Source organism: Hippocampus bargibanti, linkage group LG05, assembly GCF_051943395.1.
Source record: "Hippocampus bargibanti isolate YZ-2025 linkage group LG05, ASM5194339v1, whole genome shotgun sequence".
In the NCBI taxonomy this organism is placed as follows: domain Eukaryota; kingdom Metazoa; phylum Chordata; class Actinopteri; order Syngnathiformes; family Syngnathidae; genus Hippocampus; species Hippocampus bargibanti.
The window spans coordinates 25,679,317-25,704,509 of NC_142738.1; the positions used below are offsets into that span (position 1 = coordinate 25,679,317).

The 25,193-nt window shown below is 41.6% G+C and overlaps 1 protein-coding gene across 1 annotated transcript in view; it reads left to right on the forward strand.

Annotated features, from left to right (window-relative positions):
* Positions 1–25,193, forward strand: part of LOC148898327 (guanine nucleotide-binding protein G(o) subunit alpha) — a 112,495-nt gene that overhangs the window by 5,603 nt on the left and 81,699 nt on the right. Inside the window, exon 3 of the mRNA XM_088997488.1 lies at positions 18,419–18,560. Within this exon, the coding sequence (XP_088853614.1) occupies positions 18,419–18,560 (142 nt within the window). The remainder of the gene's footprint in view (positions 1–18,418; positions 18,561–25,193) is intronic.

A 25,193-nucleotide genomic window follows, 5' to 3' on the forward strand; every position in this document is an offset into this window, starting at 1 on the left:
AGGATCCAAATTCCTGAATATATTGTTCTGCCCTTTGAACTCAAGTGCAACTAGACAACCATGTCAGCAAAAAATCAATGCAGATGTCCACTAAACACCTGTGAAAATGTTGCTTGAGAGGACAACTGACCACTCTCATAGTGTTTTGACGAAGTGTGTTTAAATAATGTAGAAGTGTAACACTGTAAATAATGTAGATGTGTAACACGGATTCAGTTGTATAAGGCTACTTAATTTTAAATGTGTACCATTTTTGTTATGAGTTAGGCTCTCAAACCCTTGGTCCTCGAGGTGACCTGGTCAAGACATCATTTATTGTGGCAAAAAATAAACGACACATGGCTGGGCTGGGCATTGAGAATGGAGTGGAACATTTTGCATAGAATTCCTCAGATTTTACAATCTTCTTCTTTTCCTTTCAGCTTTTCCCTTCAGGGGTCGCCACAGTGAATCCGTGTCCTCCATCCATCCAGTTTTGTGCATCATTTTCTCTCACACCAGCTACCTTCATGTCCTCTTTGACAACATCCATAAACCTCCTCTTTGGTCTTCCTCTCGGTATCCTGCCTGGCAGTTTAAGGCCCAGCATCATTCTCCCGACAGCCAATCTCTCACCTTTGGACATTTCCATACCATCGCAGTCTAGCCTCTGACGTTTTCTCCAAAGCCTCTAATATGGGTTGTCCCTTTGATATACTCATTCATGATCCTATACAACCTGGTCACTCCCAAAGAAAACCTCAACATCTTCATCTCTGAAACCTCCAGCTCTGCTTCCTGTCTTTTCTTCAGTGGCACTATCTCCAGTCCAAACATCACGGCTGGTCTCACCACTGTTTTATATACCTTTCCTTTCATCATAGCTGAAACCCTTCTATCACACATTGCACAGATTTTATAATGTCGATGCTAAATTTCAATGCCCAGTTTTCCTTGTGTAGAAAGCCACTGAACACAAAAAATAACCCCCCCCCCCCAAAAAAAAATGTGCATGATGACAGCTCAGCGGGACCTTAATAAAAGTCAGCAGAAGTTATACATCTGCAAAGCCAGACCACATTGCAGATTAACCAACTGTGGTGTTTTGACGGGCCACCTTGGTCGACTGTGTATGCGTGCCTGACATGACTGAAGAACCAGCGAGGAGTGTGTGTTAAAGTTTCAGTAATAACACTAACGCATATCCTATTTTTCACCATTCCTGTGCCCTCTCTCAGTAATTCAAGCTCATATTGGTTTGATATTCATATAATGGCAAAAAAAAGCATACGGAGTGTCAATTGCCCCACCCTGTCCAAGGGTTTTCCACACAGTGTGTGACATTTGCATGTTTTCCGATCCTTGTATGGCTTTTTTTTTATTATATGATTGGGAGTTTGAATGTTTGTTGGAGATACATAAATACTCATAGTCTCACTTTAAAGACAGAGTGAGAGAGAAAGAGAGAGAGGGAGCTGGGGTGGGCATTTAGTAGCCACTGACTCACAGGCAGGAGTACATACACCCAACTGCCCTCACTTGGTAAGCCAGTTGACTTGCTCACTGCCCTCCAGTCCAAACCACTGACCCCACCAAATGTTTGTTGTGTGTGTGTCCGGTGCTTTATAAACAACCACCTGTCTCACGTCATCTGGAATAGGCCTCTGTAAACCTGAAGGGATACATTGTACATGGTTCACATCTTCTTCAATTATTAACTGTACTGTACTCTGATTGTAAAACAATAGAGTGCATTGGAATGAGATGTGCAATGGTAACTGTAGTCCACAGTTAGTTGTTTTGCAGCTAACAGGGCGAATACCAAAATTCAGAAGTCAAACAGATTTCAGGCAGCCACTGCTCTATAATGTGGCCATCCAGCATCCCATTTATACGGTAATCATGCAGGATCCAAATTCCTGAATATATTGTTCTGCCCTTTGAACTCAAGTGCAACTAGACAACCATGTCAGCAAAAAATCAATGCAGATGTCCACTAAATACCACAAACATAAGACAGATTCAACTTTCCATATTTTCAAGTGTACAAGACACACCGGAGTATAAGGCGCACCCCCAATGAATGGTGTATTTTTAATTGTTCCCCATATATAAGGCGCACAGGATGATAGGGAGGACCTTCAACGAATGAAAAAACTATCCAAATATAATATATAAATATAGAAAATGGTTCCTAATGGGTTTATCTTGATCGTTCGTCCCTGGTTCATTGCTTATACAGGCGTTGATGGCAGAGGATGGTTAAATCAGCAGGAAGCCAGGTGTTGGACAGAAAGTTAGTTTCATCTTGAAGACAGAGGAGACATCGCGGTGTCGGCTGAAGAGGAAGCATGAAGAGAGAGAGAGAGACGGACTGGGAGGGCATTTATATGGCGCAGTGTGCGACGCAATAGGATGTGACGTAATGGTGTGCGACATTATGTAAAGGAAGGCAGGATATGTATCGTATACGGAAGTCCAAAACGTAAACAAAGATTAGAAAGCGATGTTTAAAGATGTTCGTATAACGAATTACCCCAACAGCTATAAGGCACACCACATTATAAGGCACTACAGTATACGCTATGGTTACGCACTACTTCTTCTACAAGGGGGAGGAAATGGAGTCGTGGCTGCTGAAAGTATAGTTGCACGACCTGATGTGGCTCAATATTACTTCACATACAGCATACGGCGCACCTGCGTATAAGGCACACAGTCATCTTTTGAAAAAAATCAAATACAGTAAAGTCTCGTTATATCGATATCGGATATATCGATAGTCCCGGTTATATCGATACTATTTCTATGCACGCACGGAGAAAATTACATGCAAACAGGGTCGGATATATCGATAGGCCCGGTTATATTGATATTTTTTCGGACTCCCTTGAATATCGATATTACGAGACTTTACTGTATTTTGATTGCACCTAATACACCGTAAAATACAGTACTCTTGCAGCTATATATTTGGTCTTCCTTTTTCTATTGTAGGCAGCTTACAAACTGGCTTTCAGCACAAACATGTAATAATTAAATAATGAATAGGAATCCATAGAACTTCTAGAAAATTTTTGACTTGACTTCCCCTTTAAATTTGCTTTCCAATATGTGTGTATATATGAGCTTTACCAACAGGAGTAAAGGTGCTCGGCCAAAGGGAGAACAAACATCGGCTCACGGCTGCGATGCTTCCCACAGGCTTCTCTCACCGTGAAGGCTGTGAAGTTGTGTGTATGTGCTTTCTCTCGAAGAGGCGATAATTAGGTCTGGGCCTGAGAAGAGGGGAATGAAAGAGAGGTTGGGGCAATAGTTGGAAAAAAAGTGAGGCTGTGTTTTGTGCTCAAAGGATGGGAGTGTAGAAGACAAGAGGCAGAGAGGGAGGGATGAGGGAGGCTGGGAAAGAGTTTTAATGCCCACTGTCCAGAATAAGGGAGAAAATCATGTTTACACAGAATGGGTCCAGGTTCTAAGAACAAGTAAACAGTTTGTAGTTGGAGAGATGAAGATGCAAGAAAGCTCACTTGGGTCAGAAAAACAATGGAGGAGAGAACTGTTCAAGCACCAAACGAAACCAACAGCAAATGGAGGTTTATTCATGGGCGGATAAATAGATGAAGAGTATAAAACAAAAAAAGAAGATAACGACACAAAAATGGTGAAAATCCTCTTTTGGGCAAGATAATAAATGTATGGAGAGAATCATAACATTTCTTTGTTTATGCAGGAAGCAGGGGGAAATGAGACATACTGCTTCACGCAGAAGAAGGTCGGCAGTCCAGAATGCAAGGCCACACCTTCACTGGACTCTGCTCTGATCTGATAATTATTAGCCTCCTCGTCTGTGGAACAGTTCAACACATGAAATAGTGGTGGTTGGAAGTGGAAGAGAGGCAATGGGGGCTGGTTATGTTGGCACCAACCTTGGCGCATCTGACTGGTCATCTGAAGGGGTCTGTCAGCCAGAACATCATACTTCATTGGTTAAATATAGCCGTGGGCGTGCTCATTCCCGGAATGATTTGATTGGCTGCCTGAGTGAGCTGTGAAAGAACCGCTTGTTACTATATCTATGAGTGTTTGTGTGCGTGTGTTTGTGTGTGTGTGTGCGCGTGCGAGTGTCTGTGTGTGTGTGTGTGTTTTGTTGTGTTGTGGTCTTTGCTTGTGTCGAACACTTTGCTTATGTGTTGCCATTTACAATTTCAAAATGCACATTCATATTACTTTTGTTCTTTTCTATATTGTCAATTATAAAACTTTGTTCATCAGTCTAAAAGAACAATACAAAAAAGGCCTTGTGTAAAGTATTTGCTTATTTATTGTTTTAATTCTATTTGTTAAAAATGAACCACTGTGAAACTAATTCACTGCCAGACATTGCAAAAATGTGTAGTTGAGTGGGGCTTGATGATGAGATGCTGACTCCACACGTGAAAACAGACAGATTTTGCGTGGGCGCTTCGTGTTCCCACTGTCTTCTTTTAGACTTGGTGCTCAACCTTACAAGCTTCGCCACTAAAATATGACGTAGAGCGCCATTCCTGAATTTGTTCGGATTTTGTTTTTTCTTGTTTGGGTGCCGATAACATGCTGGCCTTGGCCTCTGGCAATGCTTTTTCCCTTCCACAAGGGGGCACCTATACCTTTTTTCCATGTGAGCACTTTGTTCCAGCTTCAGCTGTTGTTTCAGCGCAATATAAACCAATATGTATGTATTGCATTGTATTTTGGACAGCCGCCCTCATTTCAAGCTCATATAACTCCGGACCCATATAATTTAGGAATTAGCTCTTATTTTCGGATTAAAGAAGAGAATCTATGGTTTCTTACACTGCATTGAATGTTTATTCAGTCCTAAAACTCAATATTCTGTTGGTCCTGGAATTCAAGTGACAATGACAAAAACCCTGGCACTGGAGAGGACGCATTTTTGCATGTCTGGCAGTGAATTAGTAAAACAGTGGTTCATTTTTAACAAATAGAATTAAAACAATAAATAAGCAAATACTTTACACAAGGCCTTTTTTGTATTGTTCTTTTAGACTTATTACCAAAGTTTTTATGGGACAAAAAATACTGCGATTGGCTGGCAACCAATTTAGGATGTCCCGTGCCTAATGCCCAAAAACAGCTGGGACTGGCTCCAGCACACCCCTTTTGTGGGTAAGTCGATCAGTAAATGGGGCAATAATAAAGAACGGGGGCAAAAACTATGTTGTTTTTAACATTTAATCCACACTGGGGTATGCAGTTTCTGTTTACACCGACTATGGTTTATTTCTCGACACTCACACTGCAGCCGCTTTCAGCACAGCTTGTATGATTGACTGTACTCGTGTCCGCCTTATTGATTAATCTGGTAAAAACATACTATGATTGGAGTGCCTTGCTGTATTTATCCATTTAATGTATTTTAGTTTTGTTTTCTTGTTCTGTTTTACTATTGTGTGCTGAGCTTCTTTTTGCTCTACATTGAAAGTGTTTTTCAGCAGCTAAATGAGACCAATTCAATATAAATGTTTGTTTGTTTATTTTCTAACGACAAAAGGCAAGACTCCATGTGTGCATTTCTGCCCACATGTATATTTTTGTGCTACTCTTCATCGTGCCATGTGATTGTGGTCTTTTTGAGCCACTGCCTTGGACCCATTTGCCTGATTCAATATTGGTCACACTGTGAGACAATGTCATCTTTTTATAGTGATGGTAGTCATCTGACAGAAGTGTCTCTGTGGTTTGTGCATAGATGGGGAGTCAGATGCGCGCTTATTTGTGTTTTTGCATGACTTTTTGCAAAAGTACGTCACCAAACATATCAACGCAACAATCTTATTATTTATTTTGAAGTATATTATATGAACACAACATGTCCAATTTTATGCATGAAAGCATAGCAGATGAAATGAACACAGTGTCCAATTTAATGCATGAAAAGATGACAGATGAGTGAACACAACCGAAATGATACTAATAAATGTATGTAGGTGAGGAATACAAAGGTGCAGATAAATTAGAAATAGAATACACCGATCAAGACGGAAAAAAATCGTCGAGATGTGAGTAAAGCTTACAATAGGACAATAGAAGCAATTATGTATTTAATTCAAACCAATATAAATTCAGATGGAGAATTGTAAATGTACCTTCGATGCCTGACAAAAGTTCAATTGCATTTGCATTTAATGATGTAATCCAGGGTCTTGATTTTCCAAAGGACCATTAGGAATTCTTATAAAATATTTCCACACATTAAATTGCACTGTGTTATGCCATATCTTCAGATTTCATTTTATAGGAGTTCAATGTTTCTTCAGTCTGACTTTATGGAAAAGGTGCATGACCTTAATTTGTAAGAACAAGTCGACTGAATTATTTTTTAAACAACTTACTAAAATTTCAAATTATTATTTATTGATCGAGTCACCCATTTTACTGCCTTTGTTGATCAGAGAGAGCTGAGTCAAACTCAGCTCATTCGTGGTGAAAGCCAGACAACATCCAGTATTGATTAGGCAATCATAAGGCATCTCTGAATGAGGCATTGGCTGAGGATTGACCCCATGGCAGTTTCACAGCTATTCTAATGGCAACAGTGTGCTCTTAGCAAATTTTAGAAATGAAAAATCATGAAAAAAAAGAAACAAAAACGTACTTTTTCAATGAAATATAAATTTAAATAAAAATGAAAATGCTACAATCCCTGTAGTACATAATACTTTGAGGTTTATTTTAAATGTCATTGCAAATGAATCAGTGTTAGCCAAACAAACTTGTGGGTACTTGTGGTTTCATTTTTTTTTCTTGTCCACATGAGTTATGGATGGCAATGCTGGAAAAAAAGATTTTCTAATCATTTAATACGTCTGTGTAAGCTCTCAGTCGTACAGGAGTGGTCCATCGATGAGAAGGTTTCTTCAGCCGTCATCTGTACAAAAGTGAAGGTTTCGGACGTTTCGCCTCCTATCCAAGAGGCTTCGTCAGCAAACTAAAGTCTGACTGGTCGTATCGGCCCCATTTATATATCCCTAATGTCCAGACCTGGTGGCGCCGGACACAGCTATGATAGGTCCCTACTCTCAGGTTGGGGGGGGGGGGGGCGCGGGACCCCCCCCCCTGTGGCCCCACTGATTGTTCCTACATTCCTGACTAACGATTGGCCTATTACACCCACTCCCCCCGGTATCACCTCATCAGCATAACGACCCTCATCAGCATTGCGAAAGTTGCCTAACCTGTTTTGCCTGAGCAGGCTATTGTATGAACGATCCAAATTGAACCTCACACCACCAGACCGGTTTAATGAAGGATTTTGTTGTTTTATAAGAATTATAAAAAATCGCCTCTTTTACGTAATTTTCAATTTCGGGAAAAATTTTATAAACAAATCCATGGTTGTGCTATGGGCTCACCAGTTTCACCCATAGTGGCTAATCTTTACATGGAAGAGATGGAGAAACAGGCCCTCACATCCTTCCCAGGGACAAAACCTAGACACTGGTTTAGATATGTGGACGATACTTTTGTCATAATTAAGAAACAAGAAATTCAATCCTTCACAGATCATCTCAACTCTGTAGACTTCAACATTAAATTTACTCGTGAGGACATTCAAGAGAACCAACTAGCCTTCTTGGATTGTAAAGTAATTATAAAAGAGGACAGAGCGCTAAAAACAGAAGTCTTTAGGAAGGCTACGCACACTGACCAATACTTACTTTTTGACTCTAACCACCCTTTACAACATAAACTAGGAGTTATCAGAACCCTCCAGCATAGGGCTAAACTAATACCAACTAGCACTGAAGGTAGAGAAAAGGAGTCAAAACATATCAGGAGAGCACTCACTAACTGTGGGTACCCTCAGTGGTCATTCAACAAATGTCAGAAAGAAAGAATAGCGAACGAAACCAACAATTCTCAAGATTCTAAAAGGAGAGGAATAGCAGTACCGTACATTGCAGGAGTTTCTGAAAAATTACAAAGAGTCCTTTGGCAACATAAAATTCCTACTTATTTCAAACCGATAAACACGTTAAGGCAAAAATTAGTGCATCCAAAAGATAGGCTACCAAATGAAAAACAAAGTAATGTAGTTTATTCCATACATTGTAAGAATGAAAATTGTAAAGAGCAGTACATTGGGGAGACTCAACAAATTCTCAAAAAAAGACTTTATCAACATCGCAGGGATAATACTAGTGGGCCTCAATCGGCAGTACATTTGCACCTAAAAGCTAGCAACCACTCATTTGACGACAATGAGGTTAAAATCTTAGCGAAAGAACATAGATGGTTTGAAAGGGGGGTAAAAGAGGCGATTCTTATAAAACAACAAAATCCTTCATTAAACCGGTCTGGTGGTGTGAGGTTCAATTTGGATCGTTCATACAATAGCCTGCTCAGGCAAAACAGGTTAGGCAACTTTCGCAATGCTGATGAGGGTCGTTATGCTGATGAGGTGATACCGGGGGGAGTGGGTGTAATAGGCCAATCGTTAGTCAGGAATGTAGGAACAATCAGTGGGGCCACAGGGGGGGGGGTCCCGCCCCCCCCCCCCAACCTGAGAGTAGGGACCTATCATAGCTGTGTCCGGCGCCACCAGGTCTGGACATTAGGGATATATAAATGGGGCCGATACGACCAGTCGACTTTGTTTGCTGACGAAGCCTCTTGGTAGGAGGCGAAACGTGAAACCTTGTACAGATGGTGAATCTCATCGTTAATCATTTAATACTTACTTTTTCGTTTGAGATTGGTTGTTGTTGGTAATCTGTTATATCACTGTATACTCCCAAAAGCGCAATACAATTCAGTGACATCAAAAAGTGTACTTGCTTTAATTACGACATACAATGTGTCTGCATTTTTTATAATATGCAATTTGATAGATAGCTTTCCTTGTTTACCATGATAAACGTTGATTGTAAATCTTTATAGTAAATAACTTACTTTCACTCAGGGGACATGATTAATTATAGTTTGACCTTGCATCAGAGACAGCTGGGATAAAATCTATGACATAATGTCTGGTTACTTACAAGTCTGCGGATGTGAATTTCGTGATTTATTTTCCCAAATACAAAGTTTGCTCATAACATATTCATATTCTTGCTTTTCTTTTCTTGTACAACATCTTCGTGGTACTGTACTTCCAACCAAAAATACATTCATTACTTCGGCATATTTGTGTAGGCTCATTTTCAAATTAACAGACCACCAAATGGCCATGCAACATAAAAAAAACACTTCTCCACTTGGTGTCATGATGCCAAAAGAAGCGTTAAATAATTTCTTGTTTTCTGGATTTTGAATGGGAGAAAGGTGTGCATTTCTCCCCATTAAAAACAGTAGTGTCGGCCGACCACTAATTGTCTCTGAGAAGGTGATTGCAACCACCTGGGAATGACCAATTGCCGTTTGGACCTGATTGACCAGAAGCTCAGGTGAACCACCTTTAAAACCAGACTGAGGAAGTCAATTCAAATGAGGAAGAAGAGGGAGAAAATACAGCCTGGACATCCATTCCAATTCAAATAAAGAAACCTCAAAATATCCTTCCTGGATCTGGCTGTGTGGACTTTTATCATCTTTCTACCTGCTTGCTGTCTCGCCGCATAACAATTGGTGGCAGTGGTGGGATCGTTTTGCCCTGCATGAAGAAGGTGGGATCGTTACGCCTTGTTGAAGTGGAGAAAGATAAGATAAAGCCAAGATGAAGAAGGTGGGACGAGGAAGAAGTCCTGCAGCACAGCCCGACCAAACTGGACTGAAGAGGATCAAGGAAACCAGGAGCTTGAGTTGCCCCAAGAAGATGCCGTTCTTCTTTTCCAGGAGGCGTCCGACAGTTGCCAAGCCAACGCTGGAACTGAGCAGAGTAAAATGGAACCAGTGATGATGCCTAAGACTCAGACAGTGAGTACAACCAGAGCTCAACAGAAGGTGTTAATATTGTTACCTACGGGACCAAGTAAGCTACTGGCAAAGTGGCAGGGCCCATACTGTGACTAGGAGAATATGACCTGTCACATATGAGGTTCTCTGCCCTGACAAACAAAAGAAAAATGTTCGTGCTGATTATTTGAACTCTGAGGAGAGGGTGTGAATGATGTCATGATGCCAAAAGAAGCATTAAATAATTTCGTGTTTTCTGGATTTTGGATGGGAGAAAGGTGCACATTTCTCCTCATCCATAACAGTAGACTTGGGCGACCACTAATTGACTATGAAAAGGTGATTGCAACCACCTGGGAGTGGCCAATTGCCGGTGGGTCCTGATTGGCCAGAAGCGCAGGTGAACCACCTTTAAAACCAGACTGAGGACGCCACTTCGAAGGAGGAAGAAGAGGGAGAATGGACAGCCTTGAGAGCTGTGTTAACTGTGGTCTGCCGAAAACTGACATCCATTGCAACTTCAAATAAAGAAACCTCAAAATATCCTTCCTGGATCTAGCTGAGTGAACTTTTATCATCTTTCCACCTGCTTGCTGTCTCGCCGCATAACACTTGGGTAGATTATGTAATACATTATCAGGCATACAAACGTGTGTTTTTGCATTTTTACATCTGCATGTGTCTATGTAGTTACAACTGTGGTATGTCTTCATACATAGGATTAGATGATAATATGGAAGACTGTAGACAAGGCAAATCTTTTTTCTAACATTATTTTTAAATATTTACAGTATCTGACACGAAACCATTAACCCCCCAAAAAGCACATTTAGCTAATTGTTTTATTATTGTCACTTTTGCAGTACTGCAATTTAAGACTTGTGCACAAACTTTACCTGCATTGTTCAGTAAATAACGTCTGGTAAAAATTCTGGCACTTGCAAGATAAGGTAAATTTTTGTTGTCCTTTGCTTTGGCGATCTTAAAGTTTAATTCAAAAGTCACATCAATTTTATTTAGCGGAGTTATATGTACAAATGAATGGTGAAAGTACTGTGTTTGCATTCAAAGAACATAATACAATTGGCAGACGTTTTTAGAATGATTCATGCAATATGAGCCTGCGCAAAATGCACACAATTTTAATTTGTAGGCAAGACAATATGTTTGTCTCATGCTGTGGCGGCTTCACAGTATCGGCAAATTAAACACGCTATATCTAGCCCAGTCACATTTTCCAGGTTGAACACTGATGTGCCCAAGAAAAAATAGTTTTTTTTCACCAACAAGGAATGTGATGTGATTGTTGCTTACAAACATAAAAATTTCTAACCTAAATTAAAGAGGCATTGAAAATTGTTTGTTGTAAGATTAGGACTCAACCATTAGGGGAGCAACGACTGAAAATTCTGACAGCAGATGGTTTCATATTCCAGAAACTACACTAAGCTGCCTACCTATTCAGATGCGACAAAAGTAAAATATGATATATTTTTTTATCTGGTTTGGTCATACTTTAGATGCAACATGTATAGCAGGGAAAAGTAGAGTTCACACTCATCAGCATGTTTTGCCAGCTCATGTGGTGGGATCCTGCATTCTCAGTCAAACCGGAAGACATGGTCCCTCCAATATATCTTTGTGGGAAAGTCTGAACTTTTGGATAAAATTAACTGAATTGGATTTGTTCTTTGGGTCATGACCCACAGACCATTGCTGCGGATAGGAATGTAGAGTAAATCGAAAACTGCCTTTTGGCTCAGATTTTTTCTTTCATCACGACTGACCGATACATCACCGCAGATGCTGCCCAGCTGTGAATTTCCATTCATCACTTGTGAAAAAGACCCTAAAATATTCCTCCGGCACTCCATACATCTGCGTCTGAGGACCCTTGTCTATGATTTGGAGGTGTTTCTTCTCATCCCAACTGCTTCAAACTCAACAGTGAACCATTCCACTGAGAGTTAGAAACCGCAGATTGTTAAAGTCAACACAACCACAATGTACAGAGAAGTAATACTCAAGTCACCAAATCAGACCCTCTCAGCACCTCGACTGTGCCAACAGATTCTGTCCATAAAGGTTTTGGACAAAATCAGTGTTTGAAATAACGTCTGCCCGGAGGCCCGGGGCGTACGTTTACGTCGAGCGTACAACTTTCAAAACATCTCGACACGTGTGGCCAACAACTTCTTCAAGAAAAAACAAAACGATTTTTTTTAAATCAAACGTTTGTTTTATTCAATAAAGCAAAAGCTACAAGCAAAGCACGACAAGCCACGTGGACTCCTCTTTCTAAGCGGCTTTCAAAACTTTCAAGTACACTTTTCAGTCACGGTATAGTCCGAAGCAGGAAACAGGCTGCCGTGCCGAGTATGCAAATTGCCAAACCATTTAAACATTGCATATGTTTTTGGAAGACACAAATGTATTAAGACCTCTTGCACTTCAACCCAACTCCCAACCTTGTGGACAAAGCTTCCAATTGTGTACTTTTAGTGTTGTAGAGGCGACTTCAGTTGAAATCTTTCATGATATAGCTAAGCAAACTAGAAAGACAGGTTTGCATGTAAAATTTGGTGATCATATAATCTGCTTCCTTTTTTACCTCAAGGACACCCTTTTCTTGATCAAATGCGGTGGCTGGCAAGAAGCCAGGATCTGCTCTGTTACACAACCACATCCTATATTTGGAGGCACTGATGAGTGATGTCTGCCATCCAGTGAACAATGTTATTGCACTTTGAAGAATGCTGAATCCATTAGATCCGCAGCAGTAAACATTTTTACTCTTAAAAATTAACTGAGATCCACTACGAGTGTGGGCAGCCCATAAGCCCATAAATTGTCCATCTGCTGCCCTAGCACAGGGTCATCAATATAAATCAGTCAAGTAAAAGACTGATCATGCCTTATTGTGCCACATGATGGACTGGATACTCATCTGCTCGGTACTCACCTCTGCACAAATATCTGTTGAGCACTGTTGATTGGTGTACGCAAAATGTGCAAATCCTTAAGGACGGAGTGTGTATCCATCTCCAAAATTGTTTAACTGACTTTTTTTTTTTTACTTTACTGGCCATTTTGTTGACCATGTGGAAAACGTTGCAGCCTGAACCTAAAACATTCTTTATCCAACCTCAATCAACATCCTTGAAAAATATGTAACTAAAAATAGGTTTGTGGGTGTTTAAAAGAATAAATAGATCCTTCACTCAGAGCCGAGAGGTGTTCGTGAAAGGTATGTTCTGTCAGGATGTTGCTGCTTGACCCAAATGTGTGATGCCAATGAGTAATGCCAGATTACAAAGTGACTGAGGCATGCATTTCAAGTACAGTGATACCTCGGTTCTCGACCATAATTCGTTCCAGGACCCTCTTCGAACAACAAAACCATCTCTTTGCTCCTGTCACTTGCGAGTTGACAGAGGGGGGGGGGGGGTTGCCTCTCCCGGCCGTTCTCCACCTGCTGTCAATTCTCTAATCACGGACACAGGGCATTTATACGGTTCGCGATCACCTCGCCAATGCCGGATGATTGACTCACCTCGCCACCGTACCTGGACTCTTCCTTCGATGCGCGAGTGTATCCGGTCCGAGGTATTTTCCCTGCGTCCCGTAAATTTATGTCATCTTCCGGAATTGCGTAATTTTGCACCCTCGTGTGCCATTTGCTTTTTGGCGTAGTAAGCGGGTCGGATCACCCCCTGCCTTCTTACTCGCTGTGTTTTCTTTTATTTGTGAATAAACATCCTGCTTGGGTCGTACGTCTCTGCCGCCTGCTTTGGGATCCCAAACATTCCACTACGTTCCGACGAGTCAGCTGCCGTCACTCTCGCTCGGAACGTGACAGCTACGATTGGTGTTCGAACTACGAAGCAAGAATATCTCGAATATTTTTTTTCGAACTCTGATTTGTTCGAACTGTGAGGCGTTCGAGAACCGAGGTACCACCGTATTTGAGTTGATCAGGGCTTCGGGCCAAAATGATGCCTCTTATTTGTCATATTGCTCTTCTGCAATAATCTACCTTATGTTTATTAAAAAGACCCCCCCCCCCATTTACAAACAGAAACTTGTAAAATGTGCTTGTAATGATATACATATACGTTGACAGGAGTGGGTCAGTTTGCACTTTGTCAAAAGGGCCCTGTCGACAAAGACTGCAAATGGATTAGCTGTGCAACATACTGATAAAGAGGCAACCTCAAAGACTTGTGCAGTTATATTTAGACAAACAATGGTGTCAAGTGACCATGCAATACAGAACCAAGATATGGATGTAATATTGCAGCACAGTGTGCTGGCTTTGTGTGCGTATATGCCCATGTGTATTCTTCACATGAGTGCCTGTGAGGAAAGAATGGTGGGGGTAATAGGAAATATGGTGTGCATTTTCCATTGCAGGTTCCAGAATAGCTCGCCTCCGCTTTGCCCCAGCTTGACTTCACCTGGTCTGGCCTGGTGTCCTTTGTTGTCACTACGATGAAAAAGTGTCATAGAAAAGGGTGCAATTGGATAGTAGCAAGATAGAAACGGTGCGATCAAAATGCAGTAATAGAGTGCATAGAATTGTGCATGTTTCTGACAGAGCATTTTGTGATTAAATCAGCAAGATGAAAAAAAAACAAATTATTATGAATGTGACTTTTTTGACCGTCATTTGACATCATAGTATTTTGTCACTTGGAGCTAAAACACAGCACACTTTGTTCATGATGCATGCACTTCGAGCTCCATTACTTAATTAAAGGTTAAAATCTTAGCGAAAGAACATAGATGGTTTGAAAGGGGGGTAAAAGAAGCGATTCTTATAAAACAACAAAATCCTTCTTTGAACCGGTCTGGTGGGGTGAGGTTCAATTTGGATCGTTCATACAATAGCCTGCTTAGGCAAAACAGGTTAGGCAACATTCGAGTGGGGGAAATAGGCAAGTCGTTAGTCAGGAATGTAGGAACAATCAGTGGAGCCACAGAGAGGGGTCATCTGCTCCCCCCAACCTGAGAGTGGGGACCTATCATAGCTATGTCCGGCGCCGCCATGCCTGGACATTAGGGATATATAAATAGGGCTTTGATACGACCAGTCAGACTTTAGTTCGCTGACGAAGCCTCTTGGATAGGAGGCGAAACGTCCGAAACCTTCAAAATTGTACAGATGACGGCTGAAGAAACCTTCTCATCGATGGACCACTCCTGTACGACTGAGAGCTTACACAGACGTTTCACCATGAAATGTCGCTATTCACACTGTAACTTTATTCACAATAGATCAAGATGGGAGGGAGCGGCACGATGATCAACTGGTTTGTATAGCCGAATCACAGTGTTCATTTCTGGGTCCCAGGCCTTTTATGCTGTGCAAGTTGCGTATTCTCCCCTGTCTCTGTGGTGTTTTTCTGGGTCTGTGGTTTCCTCCCACATTCCAAAACAATCCAAGGCAGGTTAATTGACTTCTCTAAAATGTCCTGCGGTGTGAATGTGAGTGAGAATGGTTGGTTGTCTCTGTGTGCCCTGAGAGTGGCTGGTAGCCAATTCTGGATGTACCTCGCCTTCTGCAGGGAGGCAGTTGCGATCGGCGCCAGCATGGCCGTGAACCTCGAGAGGATAAACAGCCCAGATGACGCATAGATATACAAATGTATTTTACACTGATGTTGAATTGCTCGGGCAAGCCATATTGTTGACCGTGTGCTATGGCTTAGACTGTTTTTAGAAAAATATGAATGTATTGACTGTATTAAGTCAGCAGCGGATCGGTGCAATTGCGGTTCGCACATCAAGCTCACAGTGCAGAGGACATAGGTTCGACCCTGGCCTTCCTGTGTGGAGTTTTTATGTTCTCCCCATCTTCCCATATTTTATATGGGTACTCCGGTTTCTTCCCACAATCCGAAAACTGCATGACAGGGTGATTGAACACCAAATTGAACCTAGGTGTGAGTGTTTCGTTGTCTCTGTGTGCCCAGCAATTGCCTGGCATTCAGTTCAGCGTGCCCCCTTCCTAGAGCCAAAGACAGCTGGATTAGGCTCCAGCACTTCCCGCGACTCAAGTGAGGATAAAGCGGTCCAGAAGATGAATGAATGGATAGATGGAAGGATATTAAGTAAGCTCACTCAGTAAAATATGTAAACACATATAATTGACATGAAGAATTCACGATGCTTACAGGATTACTTAAATTCGAAAGATGCCTTGAGACGATCCTGGTGTCATGTTTTAGTTAAATTGCCCATATGTCTGTATGTCTGCCCATCTGTCTGTATCAGTGTGAAATTAAACTGTTTGGGTCACTGTCCAGATTATATCAAGGAAGATGTACACACACACACACACACACACACACACACACACACACACACACACACACACACACACACACACACATTATTCTCATACATGCAACTCTTCGCTGACAGAAGGTCTTGGAGAGTGGCTAATGAGAAAAGGTTCTCATGCATGAGGACTCACGTTCGCAGGCCAGATTTTCAAGCACACATAATTGGACGCACACACACAACATTTAAGCTTTGCTTCCTTGAATAGGTCTTGGTGTTTTTCAATCTGCTGGAGTCGAATTAATGTTGTGGTACCATTACCATAGAACTGTCTTTAAACATCCTCGGAATATTTTATATTTCATTCTATTTTGTAATACCCATTGACACTATAACACCTTATATGCACATTCATCGAACCAGAAGATATAAAAAAATATAAAATGTAATATATATATAAAATGTATAAAAAATGTAATGTAAAATGTATAAAATGTATTATCTATATATATATATATATATATATATATATATATATCTATATATATATATATATATATATATATATATATATATATATATATATATATATCTATATATATATAAGTGACTTTATTATAAAGTGCATTCTATTTCTTTCATTACAATACAATAGCATAGCACATTTATTATACATATAATAAGGTATGTTGTGTGTAGTTCTAAGGCTTATTTAATTTATTGAGTTTTATTATTTAATTAGGACAGAATGCTCACATTTTTCTTGGACAAAAGTCTTGTCACATACAAAAATAATGTAGAAATTATACATATATTTCATTTTGAATACACAAATATGCTACAATAACGTCAAAACATAAAGTCATGATACCTTAGAAAAATAATTAATATCGTGTATGGCTCCCGTGAGTTTGGAGGACTGCATCCATACATCTCGGCAATGACTCAATTAACTTATCAATGAAGTCATTTGGAATGGCAAAGAAAGCAGACTTGCAGAACTCCCAGAGTTCATCAAGATTCTTCGGTTTCATCTTCCAACCTTCCTTCTTCATTTTACCCAAGACATGTTCAATAACGTTGATGTCTGGTGACTGGCCTGGCCATTCCTGGAGCACCTTGACCTTCTTTGCTTTCAGGAACTTTGATGTGCAGACTGAAGTATGAGAAGGAACACCTTCCTGTTGCAGAATTTGCGGTTTGGGATGTAATGGGCAGCAAGAATTTGATTGGATTGGATTGGATTTGCCTTTATTAGTCTCGCAGTGGAGAAATTTACATTTCACAGCAGCAATGTGATGAAAGTGATATTTCTTGATACTTCAGGCTGTTGAGGGTTGCCATCCACTCTGCAGATCTCTCTCACACCCCCATACTGGATGTAACCCCAAACCATGATTTTTCTTGATTTTTCTGATGATCGTCCATTGAACTGCCTGTAAACCAGGATTTAATTTCAGAGAGGCAGAGTGAAAAGGAAGAAGGTGGAAGAGAGGTGTCGAGTTTGCTGGACAGATAGAGCTGGGTGGCATCCGCAAAGCAATGAATGTGTATACCAAATTTACAGAAAATGTTGCCAAATATTGGCATATATATTATTGTATGACATAGTGTACCTTTTTTAAAAGCTAATGTTAAATACTGTACATTTGTGTATAAATGCATGAATTGGCCCTCTCTCAAGCCAATAACTACTGCTTGAAACACTGCACTGAAACTCAAGAACACAAATATCTACCCACCCATTTTCAACAGTGCTTATCCTGAACAAGATGGCCGGATTTGCTCGATTTGCTGGGCGCAATATCCACAAATATTGGAGCAATATTGCAAAAGAAAATCGTTGTTTCACAAATTACAAAAAGCATACTTTTTTATACCCCCCCCTACCTACTTGCAACTGTCTGCCCAGAAAACAGTGTTTTGACTGTATGTGCTTGTCTTCCTGGAAGGGAAAGACTGCATGACATTTAAAATAATGGATCAGGCTGCAACTTCTGCTGTGGCTAAATGTAATCTTGTTCCTCGCTGTTCTTTTATTTTGAGCAACTTATGTTGCTATAAACTATATTAATTTGTGGTGTATTATATTCATGATCCCAGACCTATCTTTGACCCCAGCACATATCATCCACGATTAAATCTGTAGTTTGAATATCGTAATAATATTGCATATACTTTTTTTTTACCCTACCAAATGTTGTGCATTAGATTTACAGCATATTTCCACTGACTAATTTTTTGGCTTGTCTGTATTTAGGATCATCCATGAGGATGGTTTCTCTGGTGATGATGTGAAGCAGTACAAGCCTGTTGTTTACAGCAACACCATCCAATCTCTGGCTGCCATTGTCCGTGCCATGGATACACTAGGCCTTGAGTATGGAGACAAAGAGAGGAAGGTGAGTTCTTGTTCTTAATATGGATCATGCATCAATACACAAAATGCTGTATATAATTGTGTGCCCAATCACACACCAAAAAAAGAGAGTGCCAACTGACATCTATGTTGCCAATATTGCCAAGCTGAATGAAGCTAAATGGAGAAATTATTCAGCCTGGATAACTGTAGTCTACTGCAAGAGCAGAGGTATGTTTTTGGTAGTGTTACAGTCTTTCAAGCTGCATTGTTGTTTCATCAGGTTACAGTCATTACCTGAAATAGAAAACAGCACAGTCAACATATACAATAGCCAAGAAATGCATGGTAAAGGGCATGCACACTTCTTCTTTTCTTTTCGACTTTTCCCTTCCGGGGTCGCCTCAGCGAATCAGTGTCCACCATTTTCAGAGGTTTGATTCTAAAAATGCTGCGTGAGAAAAACTGAGTTTGGTTGTAGTCTATTATAAAATATTTAGCAATCAACTTTTTTTTTTAATCAATCCTCATCCTCAAATCTATCAAAGTTATTATGTATCTGAAATAAACAGAAGGGCAAGTTCTATGATGTCCCTGATCTACTGCTGAAAAGGACGCTTTGATCCTCTCCTCTTTCATCTACAACTGCTTCATGTCACAAAGAGGGTATAGCATGTGCTAGAGAATGAATGACTCTGTGTCTTTGTGTTGTCAAATTATTTGTTATTTAGTTTTTTGTTTATGCTTTTTTACTTCAAGATGGCGCCGCGAGAATGGCTGCCTTTCCAGCAGCTCCTGTATTTTGTTTTCTACTTCTTTCTTTCTTTCTTTCTTTCTTTCTTTCTTTCTTTCTTTCTTTCTTTCTTTCTTTCTTTCTTTCTTTCTTTCTTTCTTTCTTTCTTTCTTTCTTTCCTTTCCTTTCATAACTTTGCTGCTGTGAAATGTAAATTTCTCCACTGTGAGACGAATAAAGGTACATCGAATCCAATTCAATCATCAAGGTCAGATCAGAGTCAGTCTGGTTGATGTGTAGGTCCTCTGATATAGTGCAGGGTTTTGTGTAATCTCCAACAACTGTGCAACCAGATCCATTCACAAATATTGCCGTAAATTACCCGGTGCTGCCTCGCAGCCTTAATAAAGCGGTATTAGCCATCATTCCCATGACACGTACAACTTCACTTTGGTCGTGTCCACTTATTTCTAGGGCAACCACCCTCGTGGTGCGCATAACTACCATGTTGGCCTCCTCTTCTCTCCAGTGTGGACCACTGGAATGTCAAAATTGAATGGGACCGTATCCATGTTGGTGAAGAGGTTCAGCTGGATATGCTTGTTAGCATTTTTTTTTCAAAATACAAAATATGCTCTGTACCTCATCACCTGCCATAGCACAAGCGGGTATGACTTGAGAGAACAGTCGGTAATGAAAGCAAAGTTAGACCGGCAGATTCAAAATGCTACATTTGACAATTTCCTTGTCCTTATCTTGACCATATTCCAAATCAATAGAGCTCTTTTTTACATGTGGGACAATACAGTACTCTGATTGTAGGTTAAACATCTTTAATGAAAACAATAAGATGACCATTCCAATATAGTGGAAGAAGTTGAGGTCGTTCACAATTGTCATAGCAGAATAGTGGGGTTAACATTAAGGTTCTAGCATGTAACCTATGCCACATATCACCTTGATGTGAGGTGCTTCGGGGTCATGGTTTTATAAATCGACTTCTTAGACATTCCTAATTATAAACATTTTTAGTAGTACATTGTTCCAGACGGAAAAAAATGTACAGAGCATTTATTATATTTTTTTCATGCATGAGAAAATATTGTTCTATTAAATATGCCTGCTTACCATAAGGAGAACACATTCTACTAAGTGACATTTTATTTGCTTTCTATTGAATTAGAGTCAATCATCTTCTCACAGCCAGCAGCGTAGCAGAGAGAATTGTACACTCTTCGTGCATTCACCACTAGCCACAGGCTTATAGATGCCGCATGATTCAAGGACACTTGCAGTTAAACGCTCTTATCTGTTGTTGATACATTTTCAATGTGACCGAAAAATGTGGCTTTATCATTTTGTCTCCCTTGCTTATCATCCTTGATTATCAGCTGGAGGGAGTGAAGTATTTGTTGTTACCATAATGCCCTTTTCAGACATGTTGTTTCAATCAGAAGCACCAGATTCTATTATTTGCCTCACAGACAGAAAACAGAAACAAAATTTCAAATCTCAATATGTGAGACAACTGTGCTGTAAAATAGAACTGCATCTAATGTTTCATGTTTATGTGATGGAGTGAAAGAGACAGAGGCAAAAAAATGGGTGGTGCATTTTATAAGTATAAGTATAAGTATAAGTATAAGTATAAGTATAAGTATAAGTATAAGTATAAGTATAAGTATAAGTATAAGTATACGCATCGCATAAGCATAAGCATAAGCATAAGCATAAGCATGAACATGTACCTTACCATAGTTTGATTACCACCTTTAATTATTTGCCACAGGTTATCTGAATTCAATGTAACTTATGAAACATACACAAACACACACACACACACACACACACACACACACACACACACACACACGAACACACACACACACGCACTCACACGCACGCACACACACACACACACACACACACACACACACACACACATGCACACACACACACACACACACACACACACACACACACACACACACACACACACACACACACACACACGCACACACACACACACACACACACACACACACACACACACACACACACACACACACACGCACACACACGCACACACACCATTATATTTCATATCAGTGCATAGAAGAGATTGTTTGAAGCATAGACTCATGTTTAACATTCAAACGATGCACGGATGCACTACGATACAGTATAATAAATCTCTTGGCTATAATGTTGTTAGTGTGCTGCGCATGTTTAGTTATAAAATGTGTGTGGCTGCCTAATGGTTATAGGACCACAATGAAGTGAAATTGATTATGCATTTTTTTCTTTATGCTTTGCTAAATGATTGTGACACCTAAAACTAATTGATTCAAAATCAGACTCGGGCGCATAAAAATCAATACATAAATAAAAATAACACATTTGAAGGGGACATCCTTAGTGAAAACAACAATCACATGAAAGATGTTGTGGCTAGTCCACCAAAATATCTAACCTTGAAAGAAGATGGAAATAATATCATCGTACGTATTAGACCGTGGCTTTACTATCCAAATTATTTTGAAGCAGATAAAAAGGTGCACCCATTACATACAGTATAAATGCTGTAAAACTGTAAAAGCAAAACGTGTTCCTCGAACATAATGTTTTGTTGTTGTTTTGGTTTTTGGTGTGACACCTTAGGTATGGAGTGGCCGATATTCATCCCTTTAAAAAGCTGAATATTTCACTGCCAGCATGATTCATTTCATGAATGCCAAACAAAACCACTGTGAATCCCCAGCCAAACGTCCATCATTCCAATTAAATTAGTCTGTGCCTCTTGGGCCGCGAAATCCTTGATCACACAAAGAAAAGCATCAGTTCCGTGACCATGGGAGCAAAGGATGAAGGGTAATAGGACATGTAATGTCTAACTCATACACAATGCTGGATTACAAAAATTGACTCATTTGAAGGGTCCAAAATGAAGTTATGAAATAAAAACAACAACAACAACATCAAAAAACACTAAACATGAAATAGTCTCTAAATGTGGAAGTAGTGTTTCAGTTTTACCTGGCAAAGCGAGCTATTGTATGTCTCTATAAGCTGTTGCCAGTGTTCAGCATCACCTGTTACTTGTCAAGGACTGTCATGATTTGAGTGCGAAGACATTTTGGCATGTATTGAATTCAGTATTTATGCTAACCATATCTCAGTTTTTTTTAAATCATACCAGTCCATGTAATATCTGTTACAAGATGTGTGTCGTTATTTTTGTTTACATAATGTATTCATTGCTGAAAGTTGATGAGGATGGTTAAACAATTAAAACGTATTCATTCATTCAATCATTCATTCATTCATTCATTCATTCATTCATTTTCCAATTCACTTTTTTTCCTCACAAGGGCTGCATTTATTCTTTATTTTTACATAAACGTTTAACACCAAAGGACACGACCGAACAGCGCCCCAGCCGGCCTACCTTTCCACACCCCCTTGCTATGAGTGCACATCCATTTGCTGTCCGATGGACGGATAATACCAAGCTGAAGCATGTGGTTGAATTCGGCTTCAGCAATCCGTTGTTTTGCCGGGGCAAGGCGGCGAAAACGTTGAAACTTCGCAGGACCAGTGGTCACAATGTGGTGAAGAACGTCGGGAGCAGGTAGAGTCGTCCGACTGGTGTTGGTCAGGTCGAGGAATCGTCGAAGGAGCGTGAGAAATGGAGAAGATGAAGGAGATGGTACATGCGAGAGATGAAGAAGCGCAGGGTTGCCCGTCCTACCGTGCACGGACAGGCCGGTCGTCTCATCAGTCAACCTCTTCCTGCGGATGTTGACGGACAGATCAAACCTGTGCAGGAAGTTCGCGCCAAGGATGGGGTGAGGAACATCGGCAATGGTGAAGATAAAAGGGAAGGAGCGACGTAGGCCCAAGTCGAGGTTGAGAAACCGTTGGCCATACGTCTTAATGGTGGTGTGGTTGGCAGCTTGCAGGGACACTCCAGCGTCAGGGTTCCAGCGCTCCGCAGGGGAAGGTGGCAGAACGCTGATGTCAGCAGCCGAGTCCACCATGAATCGTCCTCCCGATGTGCGTCGCGGAGATAAATGATGTGGCTGGTTGTGGAGGCGCCAGGCAAGTGGGAAGCCGTGTTCACTCCCTGGCTGGGCCGTTTCCCGACCTCTTGCACGGATCACTGCATCGTTTGGCCCGGTCACCCCAATATTGGTGGTACCAGCACAGGTCGGGGTCCGCTCTGGATGGATTCCGGTCGCGGCTTGGGCTGCGCTCTCGAATGGGGCGGCGTCCGCGACTACGGCGACGCTCTCGACTGTGGCTGCGTTCCCGGATTTCCGTTCGCAGGGCACGCATCTCGTCGACGAGCAGTTGCAGAGCATCAGTCGAGGGCCCTGGCGTCGGAGGACGCTGCATGGCAGAAACGGTAGGCTGCTCCACGTACGCCTCCGCAACTTTGTCGGCGAGGGCGGCCAACTCCTGCAAGGTAGAGTCGGGTGGTGTGGTTGCCAGGGCTGCTTGGATCCTCGGGGGCAGCTTCTCTATGAAGACATGCCGCAGGAAAGTCTGGTCCTTGAGGCTGTTGCCTGCCACCGTCTCGAGGCGTTGCAGGAGCTGGGAGGGCCGGCTGTCCCCCAGCTCAATGTCATGCCTCAAGGCTACATACCTCTGGTGTTCCGTGAGGGTGGTCTGCCTCAGGATTTCCTGTTTCAGGGCAGAGTAAGGATTTTCAGCCGGAGGATCGAAGATGACTCGCCGCACACGGCCAGCCAACTCCGGAGTGAGGGCAGCGATCGCATAGTGGAATTTGGTGATCTCCTGGGTGATGCCACGGTTGACGAATTGGGAGTCAACCACTTGGAACCAGAGCTCCCTGTCATTGTGCCAGGGGGGGGGGGGGGGGGGGGGGAGTTTGAGGGAGACGGCGGAAATCTGGTCTCTTTCCATTCGGAGAGTTGATTGGGCTGAGGAGGAGGGAAAAAAAATGCTCCTGGCTGGCTCGCCAATAAAGAGTTTGATGTTTCTCTTTATTTGTAAGTAGGTTCGTTGTCAGATCTTCTAGGCAGATGATGCGCAGAGCTTGATCGTGGAGTAGAGTCGAGCAAGTCGTGCTGTGAAACTCGATGCTCGCGATGCTGAGCAGGTCTCTGCGAGCGGTGCGTCTGTCTGGGTCTGAGTCCGAGATGAGTCTGAATCTCCCTGTCCCACGACAGCTGCTTTTATACCATTTTCAAGCCTGTGATATGCGTCAGGGTGAGACGCACATCAAGGAGATCAAGGAATTGAAAGACATTAAAGCTTAAAGCTGCGATGCGCACCGGTGACGCCACACACACGTCGATCGTCTTCAACGATACTTTTACTGTTATGGGACCGAAAAAGACCCCACCACAGGCTCGTGTTCAGCCGAAGAAGACACAAAACAAAATTACAGTCGAGGAGAAGAAGGAGATCATTGAGAAACACGAAGGAGGTGTGCGTTTGTCTGATTTAGCGGCCCGCCACGATATGCTAAGTCCACCATTGCTACCATCCTTCGCAACAAAGCTTTACACAAAGGCTTTATTTACTCGATGCTTTCACGTGACTAATGACAGCGAACTTGTCACATGCGAGTGTACAGCTGGGGCGGGGCCGCCGCTCCCGACCTCCGCTAGCTGCTGTCAATCCCCTAATCACCGACACTGGGACATTTAAACGAGTCGCTGTCACCAGTGCCGGATGATTACGACGCCTCGCGCCTCGCCAGTGTCTTGGACTTGCCAGCACAAGAGTTTGCTTCGCCCGAGGTGAGTGTTAGCCGCGATCGCGTAAGTTTGTTGCTTTCCGGGATCGTAAGCTTTTGCACCCCCGTGTGCCATTTTATTTTGCCTAGCTTGATAGGCTGGACGGATTGCCTATCAAGTAAACCTTTTTGTTTTTTGTGTTATTCCGGGTCCGTGGAATCATCGGACCCGCGCC